General features: G+C 46.7%; 2 protein-coding genes across 2 annotated transcripts; both read left to right on the top strand.

The window, feature by feature from the left end:
* The first annotated feature begins 15,377 nt into the window (after window positions 1-15,377).
* Window positions 15,378-15,829, top strand: LOC122621752. Its single transcript, XM_043799726.1, has one exon. It carries the CDS (start codon window positions 15,378-15,380, stop codon window positions 15,798-15,800), a length of 423 nt encoding a protein of 140 aa, XP_043655661.1. The 3' UTR covers window positions 15,801-15,829.
* A 184-nt stretch (window positions 15,830-16,013) lies between these two features.
* On the top strand, window positions 16,014-17,149 carry LOC122621326. Its single transcript, XM_043799158.1, has one exon. It carries the CDS (start codon window positions 16,085-16,087, stop codon window positions 16,496-16,498), a length of 414 nt encoding a protein of 137 aa, XP_043655093.1. The 5' UTR covers window positions 16,014-16,084; the 3' UTR covers window positions 16,499-17,149.
* The last annotated feature ends 283 nt before the right edge of the window (window positions 17,150-17,432 follow it).

Here is a 17,432-nt window from a genome sequence, read left to right as displayed (position 1 = left end):
AGACACTCGCGGAATTCCAAATGAGTTACGGTGGGCGGATTCCAGCCAGGATGGGTGTCCTTAAGCCCCTGCCTCCCCTCTCCCGGCTCCGTTTGCGGCTTAATGCATCGAGGAGTCGGCAAAACAATGTCCGGCAGTCTGAAATTCGCCATAAATGCGGAAGTGTGCCCCGCACTCGAAACTTTTTGCAGCGCAAGCAAGGATACAAAGGACGACAGGCCCACATGTTGAGAGTTGGCTGCTGCAAAGTTTTGGCTTTTAAATGGCTTTTACTTTTTGCCGTATGGCTCCCAGTGGCGCAATAAAACACAAAGGTAAATCGAAGTAGAGCCAGCTGCCAACCGACGTTGAACGTAGAACGTGGAACGTGGAGCGTGGTCACCTTTACGCCCGACATTAAATTGCGGCAGATGAAGACATGGCCCCGTAATCATCGGGTCTCAGCTGCAGCAGCCACCAACAATGAACCCAGATTGGACAAACTTTGCTCGCCAAATTGTTATTAATTGAGCTTTATAGTTTTTCGAAGCGAACTTCGTTAAACATTTACCATTTACCACCCCACCTGCCACCTCCCCGTTGGCAGCGCCTGCCGTCGAGTGTTCGTAAATGTTAATAGAGTTTGCTGAATAATGCATCCATCAGGGATGCTAATGACACCTCCGGGGGCGGGAAGGCGGACTGCTAACGAGGTAAGTGGACACTGTCGAAAAAGTGCTATAATTTATTTATCGGGTTCGTGAAAGGGTATCAAAGTGCATAAAAAGATGGGGAGTGATGGCATATTTCCAAACTGTTGTTTAGTCAGATCGTTATTCAAGATTTGAAGATTCAACTTTATAAATTGAGACATAGTTTCAGAGTTAAGCCACTTTTTGCGCCGTGTAAATCCAAACAAAAACTCCTTGAAACAAACGATCCACTTGCGTAGAATAGTCCTGCCGATAGACAAGCTGCATTATCCGCCGCAAATTATCTCCTTCAGGAGCAGCTTCGTTTCCACAATGGCCAGGACATAATCTAATTCCAGTTTGACGTGCTGGCAATTTCAATTTGGGTAGCTGCCACACACGCAGTGGGCGTGGCCGTAATCCGGACGAGCGATCTCCGCCCACCCGGGGGCGCTGCCAATTTTTGGCGGCTGCATTAATCGAGTTCCTGGGCCGAGACTCGTTTCCTTTTGTGTCGGCTCTCACAATGGCGGCGGTCACAAAGGTCTGCGGCTGGTATTAACCAGATGGAGGTTATTTCATTTGCTTTTAATTTAGTTTGGCAACAAAAACGGTTCAGGATTCTGGGTCCCGGGTCCTGCGTCCGGGTCCTTTGTGGATTTCAATGGCTACCTGTTGCCGGCGGCTGTTTTGGTCTTAAATAGCAATGTAATCCTTTCTGATTTCTTAAGACCAGGACAACACTAATTTTTTAATGCGCCACAGCAGAAAGGTAAAAGTATGTGGCGCACAAAGGATTCCAGAGGCAAGGACACAGTTTGTTACATGTGGAGGAATTTTGTTTTGTGCTGGCGGATGGGGCTATCCTTCCCTTTTCCTTACTACCTATGAGTGTGTGTGTGTGAGTGGGGCGTACTGTGCAACTAATTAGTCGAATTGCGCACACAATGGAGCAGTGCGGTGAGTGTGGAAACAATGGCTAGCCAACTGGCTCATTAATCGGCTCTAATTAGGCGTGCCAAGGAAGCCGGACTTCCTGTCGACTGCATCCTGGCATCCCGGCATCCTGGCATGTATCTAAATGTCCACGACACTAGTGACCGCTATTGAAATCCCGATCGGTGGACCACCACGTGGCTCCTTTCCGCAAGTAGTGCCAAGCGAAACGTTGCGCATTCGCCCCGTGTGACCGTTAATGCTGTTTTCGCCTAGTAATTGCTGTTGACTTCCAAGTGTCGAAGCCCCAAGCCCCCAGCAGCAGACTTCAATTTGTGAAGAGCCTTTGGGCAGGAACTTCCAGGAGTAGACGGGAAGCAGAACTCGGTGACATTCCCTTTTTAGCCAGTTTGCAACGAGCTCCTTTGGCGACCACGACAAATGAAAAGCGCATTGAACCGGTGCTAAACCATCAAGTGGCCTTCCCATCAAAAGCCAAGCGGCATTCCTACACTGGGAATAAGAAATTATATTGCTCAGATGTATATACCAATTGATGAGGAATGATTAACGAGAATGAGGAAGTGCGCGATTATTAATTTCAAATTTTGAATCTATGAGTTAGGACGAGTATTAACTCGCAGTTGGCCATTTTTTTGAGTGCAGTGCGATGAAGCAAATTGGCCAGCAGGCTGGGAATCTGTGGCAAAGCGACCACCAAACACAGCAACAGGAACAGAAACCGAACAGGAGATGGCAGCTGGAGATGGAGACCGCTGGCGGATGGAGTCGAGATTGCATTCGACGAACCGTGGCACTTGCCGCCCACAAATGCTTTTGGCTGTTTAGCTGTTGCCAGAGCACCAAGTGGGCCAAGTTGGGCAGGATGGGCGAGATGGGCAAGCTGAGGGCATCACTCAACGCTGGGCTTCGAGTGGCAAACTGTGTCGGTAATCAATCAATGTGCATGTTCCGCCGCCCACTCAGGAGGCCATACATCAATGCGAATACTCATTTGAGCGTTTCGGGCCAACAACGTCTTTGCGCAGGTGTTTTGGCCCAAACGCCAAAGTTTGCTGGCTCAGCAAATAAACAGCTGAGGAGCTGAAGGGTTTGTTTTGAGGCGGCATAGGGAATAAGGAATTGATTTATTCTGTTGGCAAAGTTCCGCCTGCTCGAGAAGAAACAAGGAGGAGTCCTCGAGAGTCCTCCACTTTCATTGTTCAAGGACTTAATGAGTGAAACTTTAAGCAGATTTCCGCCGGCCACTGGCACTATTCATTTGGCACTTTTCCGAAAGCTGAAAGCAGCTCCTTCTGCTGAGGCTGCGCAAATAAGTGGCGGCGTATCTGTTTGACTTCCTGCCAAGATGTTCACCTTCTCCTCGGCTCCTCAGCTCCTTGGATCCCTTTAGCTCTGGGATCTTGGGCCCTTGTCCGATTCAGCGACTTCCCCTCGAAACACAAAGTTGCTGTTGCAAAAGCAAACTGCACTGGTTTCCAAGCAGCACACCAAAGTTTTCCAGCTCGACAGCCAAGATGAAAACTTTTACACTGCAAGTATTCAATGGGTGGGAAAGCAAAGGAAATTAGGAAATATTCAATGGGTGGGAAAGCAAAGGAAATTTGGAAATAAATGAGAGTTCTGCTGATGGTGATGATTTTTCAGTGCACGGCAAAGTAACCGAAGTTGACCAGGGCAACGCAAACAGTGTTGCATGCCAGCCGGCTGAGCCGAAGGAAGGTAAAACATTTTAACCAAAAGTGCACACAGGCTAACGAAAAAATATGGCAGCCGATAAGGGTGGCCACTTTGCACCCCAATCTGCTGCCATTCCCCATTTCCCGTTCCCCATTTCCGGTTCCCCATTTCCCAGCTGCCGTAAAAGGCTGCAGCAATTTATTATGATCATTTTGAATAATTCATAAAATGCGGCCTGCTAGGTCCTTCTACTCCTTCGGCTGATAGCAGCAGTGCTTGTGCTAGTGTTAGTGCTGTGAGCTGTGAGCTGGCCCCGAATGCAAAAAGGTCCTGCTTCCTTTTGCTTGCCACATGACAAGTTAAGCCACCAGGGGACAATATCACTTTGCCGCTGCCACAAGGAGTGGCAGAAACAAACAAGCAAAATGTGTAACTAAATTTGTACCCCACATGGGCCACTGCTGAAATGTACGTCTGTATGGCAAGTGTATGTGAATATATGGATGTGTGTGAGTGGCATGCATCGTTTTTCATTTTACGGATTTATGATGAAGATGCTTTTAAAACGTTTCAGTAGCGCTGCGCCACTGCCACTGCCACTGTCACTTTGGACTATTGGGCACTCCTGTCTTTGCCTTGCCTCGTCCTGTTCGTCCTTTTGAGTGGCCCAATATGATTCGAAGGACACTGGGGATGCCTTGGCGTACCGCCCAACAGATACTCTCTAAAATGTATAATACGACTCGAAATATCAGATCATACAAGCTAGAAACAGCGCCAAATTGGTCTTCAATCTCCAATGATAAAAATTAAGATAAGCACATCTGCATAAGTGTGCACTTATCTGACATACCCTGTAAGTTCCAGCATACCCGGTGTAAAACGGCAGCTGAGGAGACTGTAAGCTGCGTTGAAATCTAATTTGTAGACCTGCCCCTGACCGCAGATACCACAGATACCCCCATGCCACGCCCCTGCCATCCCCGCCGCCCCTTGCAAAGGCATTGAGTCAAGCCAAAATGGGTTTTAGCGTACGATTTGTGGCCGTGGCAAGGGAGGGGGAGGAGGAGGAGAGGCAGGAGCAGGAGGAGGTCCCCAGCAGCAAAACTATACACCTGACGAGGACTCGAATGCGAATCCGAATCCGAATTGGCAAGCGCCCCACTCAATGGCAGTTTCACGGAACGCTGGCCCCCAGTTGGAGTTGATTGTGCTGCCCCATTTTTTTTTTGGCCAGCGGATTATGACCCTGATCTGGTCATGTGTGCAGCTGCGTGAGCAGCATCGTGTAGCTTTAGTTTCACTTTGCCAACTGCATGCCACCTCAACCCAACCCCAACCCATCCCCAACCCAATTTGCCCCCCAATGGAATCTCCGACCGCGCCACCTGTGTGCTTGCTAACTTTCTGGTTGCTCTTGGTTATTGGTTTATGGGTCCCATGTGGTTGTCCACTCGGTGTGTCATTAAGTTTGGTGTTTTTGCTGTGCCGTATTCCTGCATTCGAGCATTCCTGCATTCGGGAAACATCAGCTCATCGAGCTCGTATCAAGCGGATTAAAGTGCATTCCAAATCAGTTAAGCTTTGCATATTTGGCCACTTGCTCAAAGCTTTTCCGATTCGGTTATCAATGCCTCGGCGAATATGGAAGAAAAGCAGTTAGGGCTGTCCCTCAACATCCGTAACATCAATCGTTTTTTCAAAGTGATTTTCGGTTTGAAGTGTCACCTGTTTTAAATAGCTACGAACCCCAATTAACAAAATACATCGTTTTTTGAATGATATACAACAAATTTTAATTTTCAAAATTTTGACTTTTTGGTAAGGGGTTACATCATGATTTTTTGCGAAAAATGGGCCAAATTTAAAATATACAAATGAGGACTTGCATGGATTGGAAATTTCATCACGAGCACAACGAGATATGACATTTTATATTTGGACGAATATTTCTCCTATTTTAGCCAAAACGCTGTTGGTTATAAGGCGAAATTGAGGATCGGCAAATTTCTATGAAATTTCATATATTCGAAGGTTATATTTACCTTAATGATTCAGAAAAGCTTCACAATCAAAAAAGAGTAAGTCGTTTGTGTTCCTTATACGCAAAGTTTTCAAATCCTTTTACTTTCGTGGTCCTTTTTGTATATCACAATTTTATGCGAAATATGTATTAAAGTTAAAAAGTTTAGAACATGTATAGGAACATCTACTTTCGGATTTTTTCAACACAACTAGATTAATTGTTTTTAATTTCTTCCTAATCATCTTTATATAAAGTTATTTATCATGTAATTGACATTCGCATTACGAATAAGTAACATAAATGTAAGAACGAGGTTTGTGCACAGTCTATCGTTAAGTTAGCCGACACAAGAACCTCTAGCATTCTACACATATCGGAGTTTTCAACCTAATACTTATACATTTGTATACACATCCTTAGAAATTGGGGTGGCAGCACTCGACATCCTTGGAAATCAGGATGGCAGCTGTGGAAATACTGAAAAAATACAGAACAGTGCCTTAAAGGTACGTTACTTTTCAAATTTCGATTTGGGTAACGAAAAATAACAGACTTATACATGTTCCCTCAAAATAATAGCACCCCTAAAGTTTCCATATTTAAAACGTAGTTTCTTAAATATGTAGAATATATATATATATTTTTCTTTTAAAAATAAAATTACCAATAAAAAGAGAAATAATTAAATTTGGTAAAGAAAATAAAATTCTAAAATTGGTGAAGAATAACAAAGATTTGAATTTGAATATTAGTAGTATGTATAGTTTTCAAGAGGCAAAGGATGTTTCTCCATTTTTTGCTCGTTCACTTTCGGGGCGAGCAGCAGGGCGAACTGGAGAGACTCGTCGAAGGAAGCTGCGTCGCACAAATTACATTAAAAATGCAAAAATTCATAAATTCATGACGTGTCGCCGTGGCCCCCCTCCCCCGCCACCGCACTTTGGCACCCCTTTTTGTCGCCCCTCCGCCTCCCATGGCTCCCACTCCCCATTTTCGGGCTCCTTTGTTGCTCCTTCTGTTGTTACATGGCCAAATGCTCTTGGCCAAACAAAATGGCGCCTGGCAGGAGGCGGCAAATGGGGCTCTGAAGACCAGCAGCACCCAGCCTCCCCAAAACGACTTCAGTTAATTATTCATGCAATGTCGCTGGCAGCCAGTGCAAAAGGGACAGGCAAGGACCCTTTTTAATATTTATGAACACAACCGATTCTCTAATTATAATTAGGAATTGAAAAGTTAGCACAAAGCAACAACAACAGCAGCCGCAGCAGCAGCAAGGAAAGTGGGCACGCAACAAAAGTTTGTGTGCACTGAATCATAATTAAAGGGGTGGTCTCCACCCTCCGCCCCTGGAAAAAGTGCCAAAAGGGGGGTCGTTCGATGGGGGTGAACGGCGGCAAAATGGCGCGCAGAATGGTATTTTAATGGTGGCACTCGAGTTCAGCTAAACACACGCTCATTCGGGAGTTTCTTTAACTGGAATTCAGGACTCGCAGGACTCTCAGGATTGTGGAGCTCCCAAGTTGGGTTTTAGCTATTCCGGGCATGCGACGTGATTCTCCGGCGGAACCACTCACGTTCCGGGCGACGGAGCGTGTCTCTAGCTTAGAATACGCACAAAATATTGACACGATTTAATTTCTTGTTTGTTTGTTATCCCAGCCTTCCAACCTCCCAGCGAGCAACTCAGTACGGAACCCATTTGAATATCCCTAATCCCCGAATCGCGTCCTGCTCTTCTAATTACCCAACAACTCAGGGACGTAATGAAGCAGCTCGTGGCGCGATTTGCTCCACGTCACGCATCAATTTCACCCAAAAATTGAAAAACCCAGGAAGCCAAGCGCAGTCCCGGGAAATTAACATTTTCACATTTTCCCCCGTCTATTTGTGGCAACGCGATCGTATTTCAGCTGAAGCAATTGAGCGAGGGCCAGTGGGCTGGCGGGGCGTGAAATTGATGCCAATTATCGGACTGGGGCAAGTCTTCATAACTTTCATCAAGCTCGCGGGAAAGTGTTTTCACTCGAGATATCAAACAAATTGTGAAAGTACCGAAAGTACCGCAAGAATGCAGAAATAGTAGGTATGCATATAAATAAACGCATCAAGCTCTACACATTCTGTATGACTTTGTAAGATTCTTATTCTACTCCAGTGGCCTCTTGTCACTTTGCGGCGGAACCTGCCATCGCGGCGAAATCCACTCCACTTGATCAGCATCTCCTCCAGATGATGGGCAGATTACGAGGGCGCTGCTATTAATAGCGGACATCGGAGCGAACGAACCCATAAGTCAAATCGAACGGCGAGTGTCTGCCCGCTGCTTTCCCTGCGAGTTTCCCGCTTTTCCGATTTCCCGGCTGTCTCCGTCTTTGTCCGCTCTGTTTTTTAGGGCTTAAGTGGGCTTAGCCAGCTCGACAAATGTGCAGCGCCTCCGAGTTCTGTGTCCCGTGCCTCTGGAGCTGTTTTATGTTCTAGCTGCCACTGCTGTTACTGCTGCATGGTGAGTGCAGCACGCAGCGTGCAGCAAGCGACATGCAACATGCAACGTGGGCTTAAGTAGGCTTAACTCGCTGCAGCAGGCGCGTTTTATTTTTGGCCGCAATTTTCCCCGCTGCAGTTCATAATTTCCCGCCATCGAATGCAGTTCATTTCGCCTTCATTTGTCTCAAGTTCAGCCAGGGTTTCCTTCGACACTTTCGCTTTTCCTTCATTCGCGCCATTATATTAATGCCCCGAATGTCCTTGCCTTTGGATGCCGCCTCTTCTGCTGCTGCTGCTGCCTTCTGCTTGCCGAAATTAAAGTGTTTTCCCCACGACATTTACATACAGCATTTAGCAAACATATGGCTGCGAGTAACTTCATTTATTTCGTGGCAGCCACCACCCCCCGGAATGTGGAATGTGGAATGAAAAAAGCATTGGAGAGCGGGCCGGGCGCAATATCCATAAAATGCGAAGATAACCATAAGTCCTGTTTAAGTCGCCTGTTTTGTGGCCATGGGGCGGGGGAACTGCGCTGCAGAGGGTGCACTCGAAAAAAAATCTAGTAGGTAAACAGCAGATTGCGGCTTTCGAACTTAAAGATATTAAGCCTTGTAGTTATGTAAACTGATTATAGGTATTTAATGACAAGGCGAATTCCACTTTCGAGGATTCTATTCCACATTCAGCTAGAGATTTTTTCTCCGTGTACGTATGTGCTGGGGTGCGTAGCGCAGCGTCCATCCTGCCGCAGGACCTCCTCCCTGGCTCCCTTGCTGTGCTGGTTCATCTACATAGCAATAAAATAAAAGACGCCACTCCGCTGCGGATGCTGCTGGCGAGGCATTAACCTAATTTTATATACATTTAATTTTATTTTATTTAATTTTAACACACACACATGCACGAGGGTGGGTTTTCCCAGGGCTGGCTTAGTTGGAGCAGGAAAATCTCTATAGGAACGCTCACTATGCCGGATCAACGAATCATCCTGAACAAACTTGATTATCCTGCGACCAGTGTCAAGTGCATTCGCGGGCAGTCGTAAAGCAAACGAGCAGCAGTAGCAGCAGCAGATTTCAGCACGGTCTTCAAGGGGCTCTCCAGTGGGAAATTCCCGCCTGATAAACCCATTTTCCCGCTTTTCCTGCCCCTCAAGCCACCCGACAATTTGTGCGACGCTCGTGCGCATATTTCATAACTTTTCGCATAAGCTGCCCCAAGATAAATGTGCACAATCGAAAGCTGCATGGCCAAAACAACAAACAGAAAACAAAAAACAACAAACAAAAAACTGGAAAACAGCAGAGAGCCAGAAAAACAGAAGGATACCGATGGGGGTAACACTGGGCGGCCAATTTAGAAGCGATTTTTGAATAACTCGACTTGCGAGAATTGTTCGTGCGCCGTTTAGACTTTCTGAACAAGATTTATACAGCAAATGTGTTAACTTGTACATCATTTGATGGAGTTACTGCCGACTTACATCCCGGCAGAAGTTTTTTTTTTTTGGTTCCGGGTACGGCTCCGGCTTTTTATTTATGGCAATTGGATTTGTGAGTTATGTTTTTTCGGGGCGCAACAAGAAGCCGCAGAAGTGGGCGGGGCTTAGGGTACTTTGGCGCTTGGGAAAAATCTAATTTAAACAGAGTTCTGCCGAGTTTAACTGCTTTCGGCTTTGGTCAGTTTTATTGTTTTCTCGGTCCGGCTTTGTGATGAATTTGCATCTAAATCGAATGCTACATTCCCTTTACTCCCATTAAAAGGAGTAAGGGAGTCTGGCTGGTTTTCAGATTCCGATTCAGATTCAGAATCAGATTCAGATTCAGATTGTTCAGTTCAGTTGAAGGCATGCGGTGGCATTGCATTTGCATAATCAGCCGGACTCGAAGACGGACTCAAGGGATCAGCTGGCGGCTTAGCTGAATATACTTTTTCCTTTCAATTTAATTTCAAATATTTTTCTGCATCCGCAAGCTGTTCCAAATGGAAATGTAGTTGTAGTTGGAGATTCATAACTGGCAGGGCTTACGGCGAATGTCTCGCTTTTTGTGAATTTCGAATGGGTTAGCTATCCGTATGCCGCCAAGGTGCACTAGATCTCCACTTGACCGACTACATCCTCCCATTTTCCCATTTCCCCATTTTCCCACTTGCCCGTTTTCCATTTGCCAGAGGCTGCAATCTACGAGTAACTTTTACATTTAAATTTTCATTAAGTATTCTGCATACGCATAAATAAACTTGGAACGTGCTCGAAAGCACACAGCTGAATGCAGCTCTCACACACACACAGACAAAGGGGCTGAAAGGACGTGTGCATCCTTGCACATGTATGCAAACTGACACAACAATCCCTTTGTTGTCCTGGTGGGCAGTGGGCGCTGGGCGGCGGGCGGTGTGGGTGTGGCATGCAGATTTTCGGTGGCCCAAACAAAAACATGAAAAGTTTGCAAAAATAAATTTATATTATGTTCATAAATTCATAGAGCCGCTGGCACAGCCAGAGCCTGCAAAAGGACATTACACACACACACACACTAACACACTCATACGGAGAATGTCCTGGCCGTTTTTGATATGCAAATTTCAGCAGTTGCCTCCTCCGGCTGCGTCAACACCCAAAATAGCAGCCAATCAACTGTGGCAGGACATGGCCAGGCTGGGGAATGGGTGGCAGGACACTGTGTAGGCCTCGTGGCGTAACTCGCAGCAATCCTTTCAACATGCGGGCCTGGCCGCCTCCTGGAGGCCATTAAAAGCATCGCACACCTTGGACAAAGGGCTGAGTGGCAGGAGGGGAATGTGGAGTGGGAAGTGGGGGCAAAGAGGAGCGGGAGTGGCTAGTGGCGGGCAGGAACAGGACTGCGGCATGTTTGCTGTTTGCAACGTCCGCGAGTCCTGGAATCAAGGCTAAACTAAAATACCTTAACTTCCCTCTTTTTCACAAAATACCTTAACTTCCCTCTTTTTCACAAGCAACTGATTTTTGATATCCCAAAAATCTTATAAAATAATCTAATTTAATAAGAGAAAAATACATTTATAAAGAATCCTTAAACTGATATGTAAATACGTCTAATGAAAACATTTTTCCAACGAATGATGTACAAACTGCATTGGATAGCTGGTATACCCTTAAGTAAAAAAGCGACGAATGACAACAGCAACGCTGCCATCGATGTCCTGCTCCTGCCCCGCCTCTTTTCCCTCCTCCTCCCCCCGCCACATTTCTCCTGGATCCCTTTTTCCGGAGTGTCGACAATGTTGCTTCAAAAATATTGCCACCGCAGCACATTTCATGTTTGTTGTAGCTGGCTGGCTCGGCCCTGGTGTTTCTGCTCTTCCGGCGCTGCGTGCATTTATAAATTATGCTGAACATGTAAAGTGCCATTTTGAATATGAAATTTGATGCTTTTTTAAGCCCACCAGCCTGACCAGCCAGCCAACCAGCCAACCAGCCAGCCAGGAGCAGAGCACGAAAAGGACGAACAGGAGCATGCAGATGCGGCTTCTCGCAGCCTTTGTTGACCCCGGAATATTTTATGGGACGGCGCTGTTTTCTCATATTTTAATTACTGGCAGAATGCAGTGGACATTTTTCTCCATTGCGCCGCGTGTCTAATTTGGCCTCATCCATATTATTTTGCCGCATCCGCCAGTCCGAGCCCCATTTGTACTCATTCCGTGGAGCGTGGAGTTATGAGGCTGGGGGGTCAACTGCAGCTAATGGTGAGTCATGTGCTGCAAATGCTCGCCAGCCAAATTGCAGCTGGCCTACTCAGATCCAGAGAAAAAAAGAACCCGTAAAGGTCAGAAAATCAATCGGCCAGCCGGCCAAAGCAACTAATTCATTTAAATCTAGCAAAATCTGAGAAAATCCCCGGCAACGACCTTCGGGATTTTAAGAGATTTCACGAATGTCAACCGAACGTTTCAACGCCAAAAGCGAAAGCATTCCGCCGGAGATGGGAGCGGACAGCCGGATGGTTGGATGTTTGGATGGTTGCCGGACACGGAAGGGAATACGGCCCCGCCCTCTTCCCCCACCGCCCTAAAATTCCGGGCCACGTTAAGCTAAGCAAGCAAATCACCCGGTCGCGCCACCCGTGTGAGCTTTTGGCTAAAATAGTTGGCAACACCACATTAAACAATGATGCCCGCCGGCGGCGCGAAAGAGACGGGGCTTGTGCGCCAGAAAGAGAGGCAGCACGTGAGCAGAGCGAGAGCGAGATAGCTGCTGTGCGTGAGCGAGAAAATGAGGCAACAGCAAAAGTCGCAGAACTTTAGCAATTTGAAGCTAATATGTTGACAATCTAGCCAGGGAGAGCGTGCGAGCGGGGGCGCGGGGCAGGACGAGAAAAGGACGAGGACCAGTGGCGCCATCTATGGTTATGTGTATTTAAGTCACTGCCAAAGCCGCGGTGAGAAAGGGCGGGAAAGGAGCGAGTAAGGACCTGCCAGTGATGGTATCCACTTCCTGCGACTTTTGAATAAGCACTATCGAGGCTATGCTTATCCTCACAATCCATACTTTTAACCATCAACCTTAATTTAAATCACCTATCAGAATATGTGAGTTCTGTGACACCAAGATAGCGTTTTTGCTTGGAATTTGGCAAGAAATAGATTTCTGTGACGCACATGATAATGTTTCGACTTTCACAATAAAAATAACATTATACTTGTCGCCTAAGTGCAATAAACTAAATGTGAGGCAAGGCTATCAAGTTTCCTGACCGGAGACAACATAATTATTGCGGAACAGATAGTGTCCAAAAGTTAAACGAAGGGAATATATTTCAGGCTTCTGAGGGCGTGATCAGTGAAAACAAATATGCAATCGATACTATTGTTAAATTAGATTTATATGGCTATCTTATATAGGATACTTCATATATTTAGTATTATATCTTTTATATTAGAAGTAGTTCCCATAAACATGTCGACTTCATGCTCACCTCTATGCTGACACATATTATGGACAAATTCTGCGTGCTGCTGCTTTTTCTTACGCTCGTATGAGTAACGCAAAGCTCCCAAAAAGGGGCGGCGTGGGAGTGGGCGTGGCCGGCGGAGCAATCCGGGGACAACTCGTAAAAAGTGGATTTCACTGCTTAACTCTGGCACATCAAATGGCACAAATGGAAAACGCACACAGCACACAGACTGAAGTCGCGAGCGGAAAATGCGGAAAAATCGGAAGCATGGGCAGATCGCACGAGCTTTCCATATAAATACGCCCGTCTTTTTTTGTGCATAAATAAAGTAAAATGAAATGAAATAAAATGCAATATTTTCCGCTGCAGCTGCAGGCGGGCCCAAATCCCTCGCACAAAAGTCAGCAATCAAAACAGATTAAAATATGATTTGACAGCTCCGCAAACAAATATAAATGCAGCCATGCAGTCATATGGATATTCATGTCGCGTTCGCATTCACTTGCAAGTTTCAGCCGATTTCAGTTGGCATTTCGATATTGTTTCCATATTTAACTAGAGCCCCCCCCCGTCAGGAGGCTTCAGCTCCAGCTGCAGTTCTGCATCCGGATCTGGATATCTGAATGTATCTTCCTGCGAAGAGGTAAGCCCGCGATTGCGCGATTGCCGCGTGTTGGCATTTTTATCAAAGCGCCGCCGCTGCCTGATGCCTCATGCCAGATGCCTATTAAAAATTGAAATCAATTTTCAATATGGATTGCGCATATCCTGCGATATCCGGCGATATCTTTGGCCTGACACTTTTGTTTTATTATTACAATGCCCGCGCTGCGAGTTAAGTTCTGTCACTGCCACTGTCACTGTTTGCAGCTCGTATCCTTGCAACGGATGGCGATATTCGCGGATTTGGCCGCTTTATGTTTTATGCGCCCATCCCCGGAGTCACCTCCGGTCAGTTCCAGCCCACCTGGTGGCCAAAAGCCGGGTGATTGCAATTATCAGTTAATAAGGACGACTAACTGACCCAAAGCAGATTTGCTGCAATTAGCCAGGCCGCAGGATGCTCGTTCGCAGGAGTGCGTAAGTCGCCAAAGCCCGAAATGCCGGGCAATAATTAAATTATCATTAACGATGTCGGTTTAGCGCTGGGTCACCTGAAACCCAGTTAAGCGGGCACTTTGAGGGGCGTTCTAGAACACCCCACCCCCCAATCCCACTATCCTGTTTGCAAGGATCCTTATCAGGGTTACCCAATAAGTTGGGTTTATCTACTTTGGCATACCAAAACAGTGGGGTTTTCACAAATATGTGCAACTAATCAAAAACTTCAAAATGCATTACTACTTTCGGGGATATATAATATTTACCATATAATACTGAAGAAGAAAGTAGTATTGCATTTCCCTTAAATATGTAGCAACCACTCATATTTCAAGAGTACTGAGCCCAACCGCAAATCACAGATTTGCGCAGTTTCGACCGACAAATTGGAAAATATAGGAAAAGCAAACCGAAATGCCGCCAAATGGACTCCGAATGCGATTGTAATTGTAATTGTATTTGCATTTGCATTGGGGCCCAGTGAGCACAACTGTACTTGGGGCTGTGTGCGCCATCCGCCGTGCAAATCCACGCAAAATTCCCAAATTCCGGATGGGATGAGTTGCCATGGGTGGGGTTCAAAAGCGGACTGAGGGGCTGAGAGGGTTGAAGTGTGCTTAAATTCTCATTAGACGCATTAGTGGCGTTGACCAGCTGCCACGCCCACCGCCCCCTTTTTGCACCTGACCATGCCCGAAATTCAATAATAATAATTGATTGCTTATTACAAGCGCGCACTGCATATGTGTCTCAAATTTATGGGGAAAATCGGAGGAGGGCGAGAGGGGAGCGGGTGGAGTTTGCTAATATTTACGCATTAGTTATTTGTCGATGGAGGCGAGAGGGGGGAAGGGGGGAACATAACCCCCTGCCAAATCCAGCCAGTAAATGCCAAATGAGCAATGCACCTGTACGTACGGCCCAAAATCATCATTAAAGTTTAATGTTTTCATTTCGGTTTTGTGCACGCAGCCAATTTTAATTATTAACTTTATAATTATGCAAAATCACGAATTACATTAGAATCACTTTGTTATGCCGATTTGGTTTACGGTCTCTTTGAGCGCCGAATCGAGTGAACTGCGAGGCGAGCTGATGTGGCACTTCTAATCAAGACTCGAATGTTGAATGCCATGCCCCCCTCCCCTTGAATGCCACTCTGCCACATTAATTAAGCCCTGTGGAATAATAACCGAAGGCAATAGCAACGCAGAAGTGGAGTTTAAAGTGCTTTTGTGACGTCTGCGTACTTACACCATTAATATCTAATATCTGATACTCTTGACAAGTTAGATACTTTCAATTGAAAGTGTAGTAATGCATTATTATTATTATTACTTTATATTCCAAGACTCGTTTTGATAATAGTTCGCTTAGCCTTTTTAGTACTCTCACTGGAATTATTTTCCCCAAGGAATGGCGCTGGGAAATGCCCGTCGTTGTTTGTGCGATAAGTGGGGCCTATAAAGTCGGCTGCCTCGACTTCCAGAGCTCCAGTTGAAGAAATTCCACGCAATGAAGCAAACGATCGCCTTGAAGTTGTTCCCCATTCTGCTGGTGCAGGAAGTACTGGCATCTCACCTGTCCTCGGACTCCAGCACCTTTACACTGGATTCCATTTCCGGCAAGGTGCTGATGCTCTCCTGCGTCGTCCTGATCACTTGCGTTTGGGTAGGCTGCGCCTACTTCATGGCCAATCGCCACCAGAAGGCGGTGCAGTACCTCCAGGAACAACTGGACGAGCTGTGGCTGCTGCAGGCGAAGCCCTCAGTGTGGCCACATGCGCCCTTCATCCCGAATCCCCGGGCGGAGGAGAATCCGCCGGAGTACATTCCGCCCAGGGATCCGGAGGAGCAGGAGGCGTTGGACAAGGAGGCGCTGGAGCGGGCCGAAAAGGCCAGGGCATTTTTGGCGGCCAGAAACAAGGAAATAAAGTGAGATGAAACCCATTTCCTTCAACTGAAACAATTACACGAATTTCCAATTATGAAAAATAGATAAAGAGTAAGATAAAACCCATTTCTTTTAAGTGGAATTATAATTTATGGGAATGTTTCCCCTACTACTTTGCATATGCATTAAAAGACTCATTGTACCAAAATTCCCCACCATGTGTTCTGTTTTCATCGAAATTTGTAGTTGCAGTCAGCCCTGCCTTAGACTTAAAACTAGTTGATTATCCTCAAAATTCGTGCCACTCGACTTGTGACAAACAGTGCGACATGTTGGCCAATCTCTTGACCCTGGGCACCCTTGTGGCCCACCTCATGCCCCGGATTGGGGCGCAGTACGCGGCGGTCAACTGCTCGGATCCGCTGACCGAAGTGACCGCCTGTGGCCGCTTCAGTCCGAATGGCTGCTGTGCGAAGGGATGTGTGCGGAATGTGCGGGGCAGGTGCGTCCAGGAGCAGTGCACCGCATCCTGGAGCGGCTGGCTGCAGCGGCCGGTGACCATGAGCTGCTACTTCCACTGGTTCCTGCTGATCTTCGCCGGGCTCATCACGGCCATCATGCTGGGCCTGGTGGCCTGCAATGCGGCCTTCGAGGTGCGGCGCTACCTTCGCCAGCGGAGAGCGGAGCGGTTCAGGCGCTTCAGGGACCTGAGTGGAGTCTCCATTGGCTCCACGCAGTGCTAGGGCACGTGTGGGTGAGTATATGGTCCTTGGGCTGAATCAGGAAGAAGGAATGGAAGGGATGTAAGGAAGGAAGTGCCGAGGGATTTACCATAATCTGCAATACATTAGCGGCAGCTTTGCTCTGGATTCCAATTCAATTCTTTGGGTATCTGGGGCCAAAGCCATGTAAATTACGATTCGCCACCTCGGAAATCCTATTAGTAGTTAAAACCTGATTAGGAAATACTTGCGGCCGACATTCTGGCTCGCATTTGCTCACACATTTGCCGAAAGCAAATAATAATAAATGGCTCTCACATGCGAGATGCTTTGTGGATACACATATGCCCTCCAGGGTGACACCACCTCCTCCGGCGAAAGTCGAAGGTGGCAGTGGCATTCGGATGGCGATGGAGTCGAGTCAAAGGTGCAATAACCCAACCGAAGGGGGCACATAAAACTAAATGGCTGCGGGTTGCGTTGCCAGTCCTCGAAGTCCTCCCCGGATCACCTCTTCCTTCTCTGCGGACTCAGTAGCTATTGCGGTGGAGATAACACCCGCAAGGATACACCCAAGGACACGCGGAGAGGAACGCTGTGAATGGGGTTGTGAAAGTGTATATTTTGTTTCAAGTGGAAGAGATTATTAAAATCGGGAAGCTATATATTTTATATTCTTAACTATTGTTTAATATTTAACATTTCAAAACCAACTGGTGCATAATAGTTTGTGTTCAGCTCATGTGTGCGGATATAAATGTATATATTTTTAGTATAACTGAAAGTCAGTCAGGCATGCAGCCAAAGCTAAACGCGCTGCCAACCGCGCAGAAAATGAAATGGAAAATATTGCGGGGCAGGGAAAGGGGCAGAGGGGAGCTGGAAAAGCGGAAAATAAAAAGGAAATAAACGAGCCAAAAAGGAAAAGCTTTGCGAAAAGGTTGCCCATGTGTGC

This window comes from Drosophila teissieri, chromosome 3R (genome assembly GCF_016746235.2).
Source record: "Drosophila teissieri strain GT53w chromosome 3R, Prin_Dtei_1.1, whole genome shotgun sequence".
Classification (NCBI taxonomy): Eukaryota; Metazoa; Arthropoda; class Insecta; order Diptera; family Drosophilidae; genus Drosophila; species Drosophila teissieri.
Note: the sequence above shows the minus strand (reverse complement) of the source record. Positions and strands in the feature narration are given on the sequence as shown.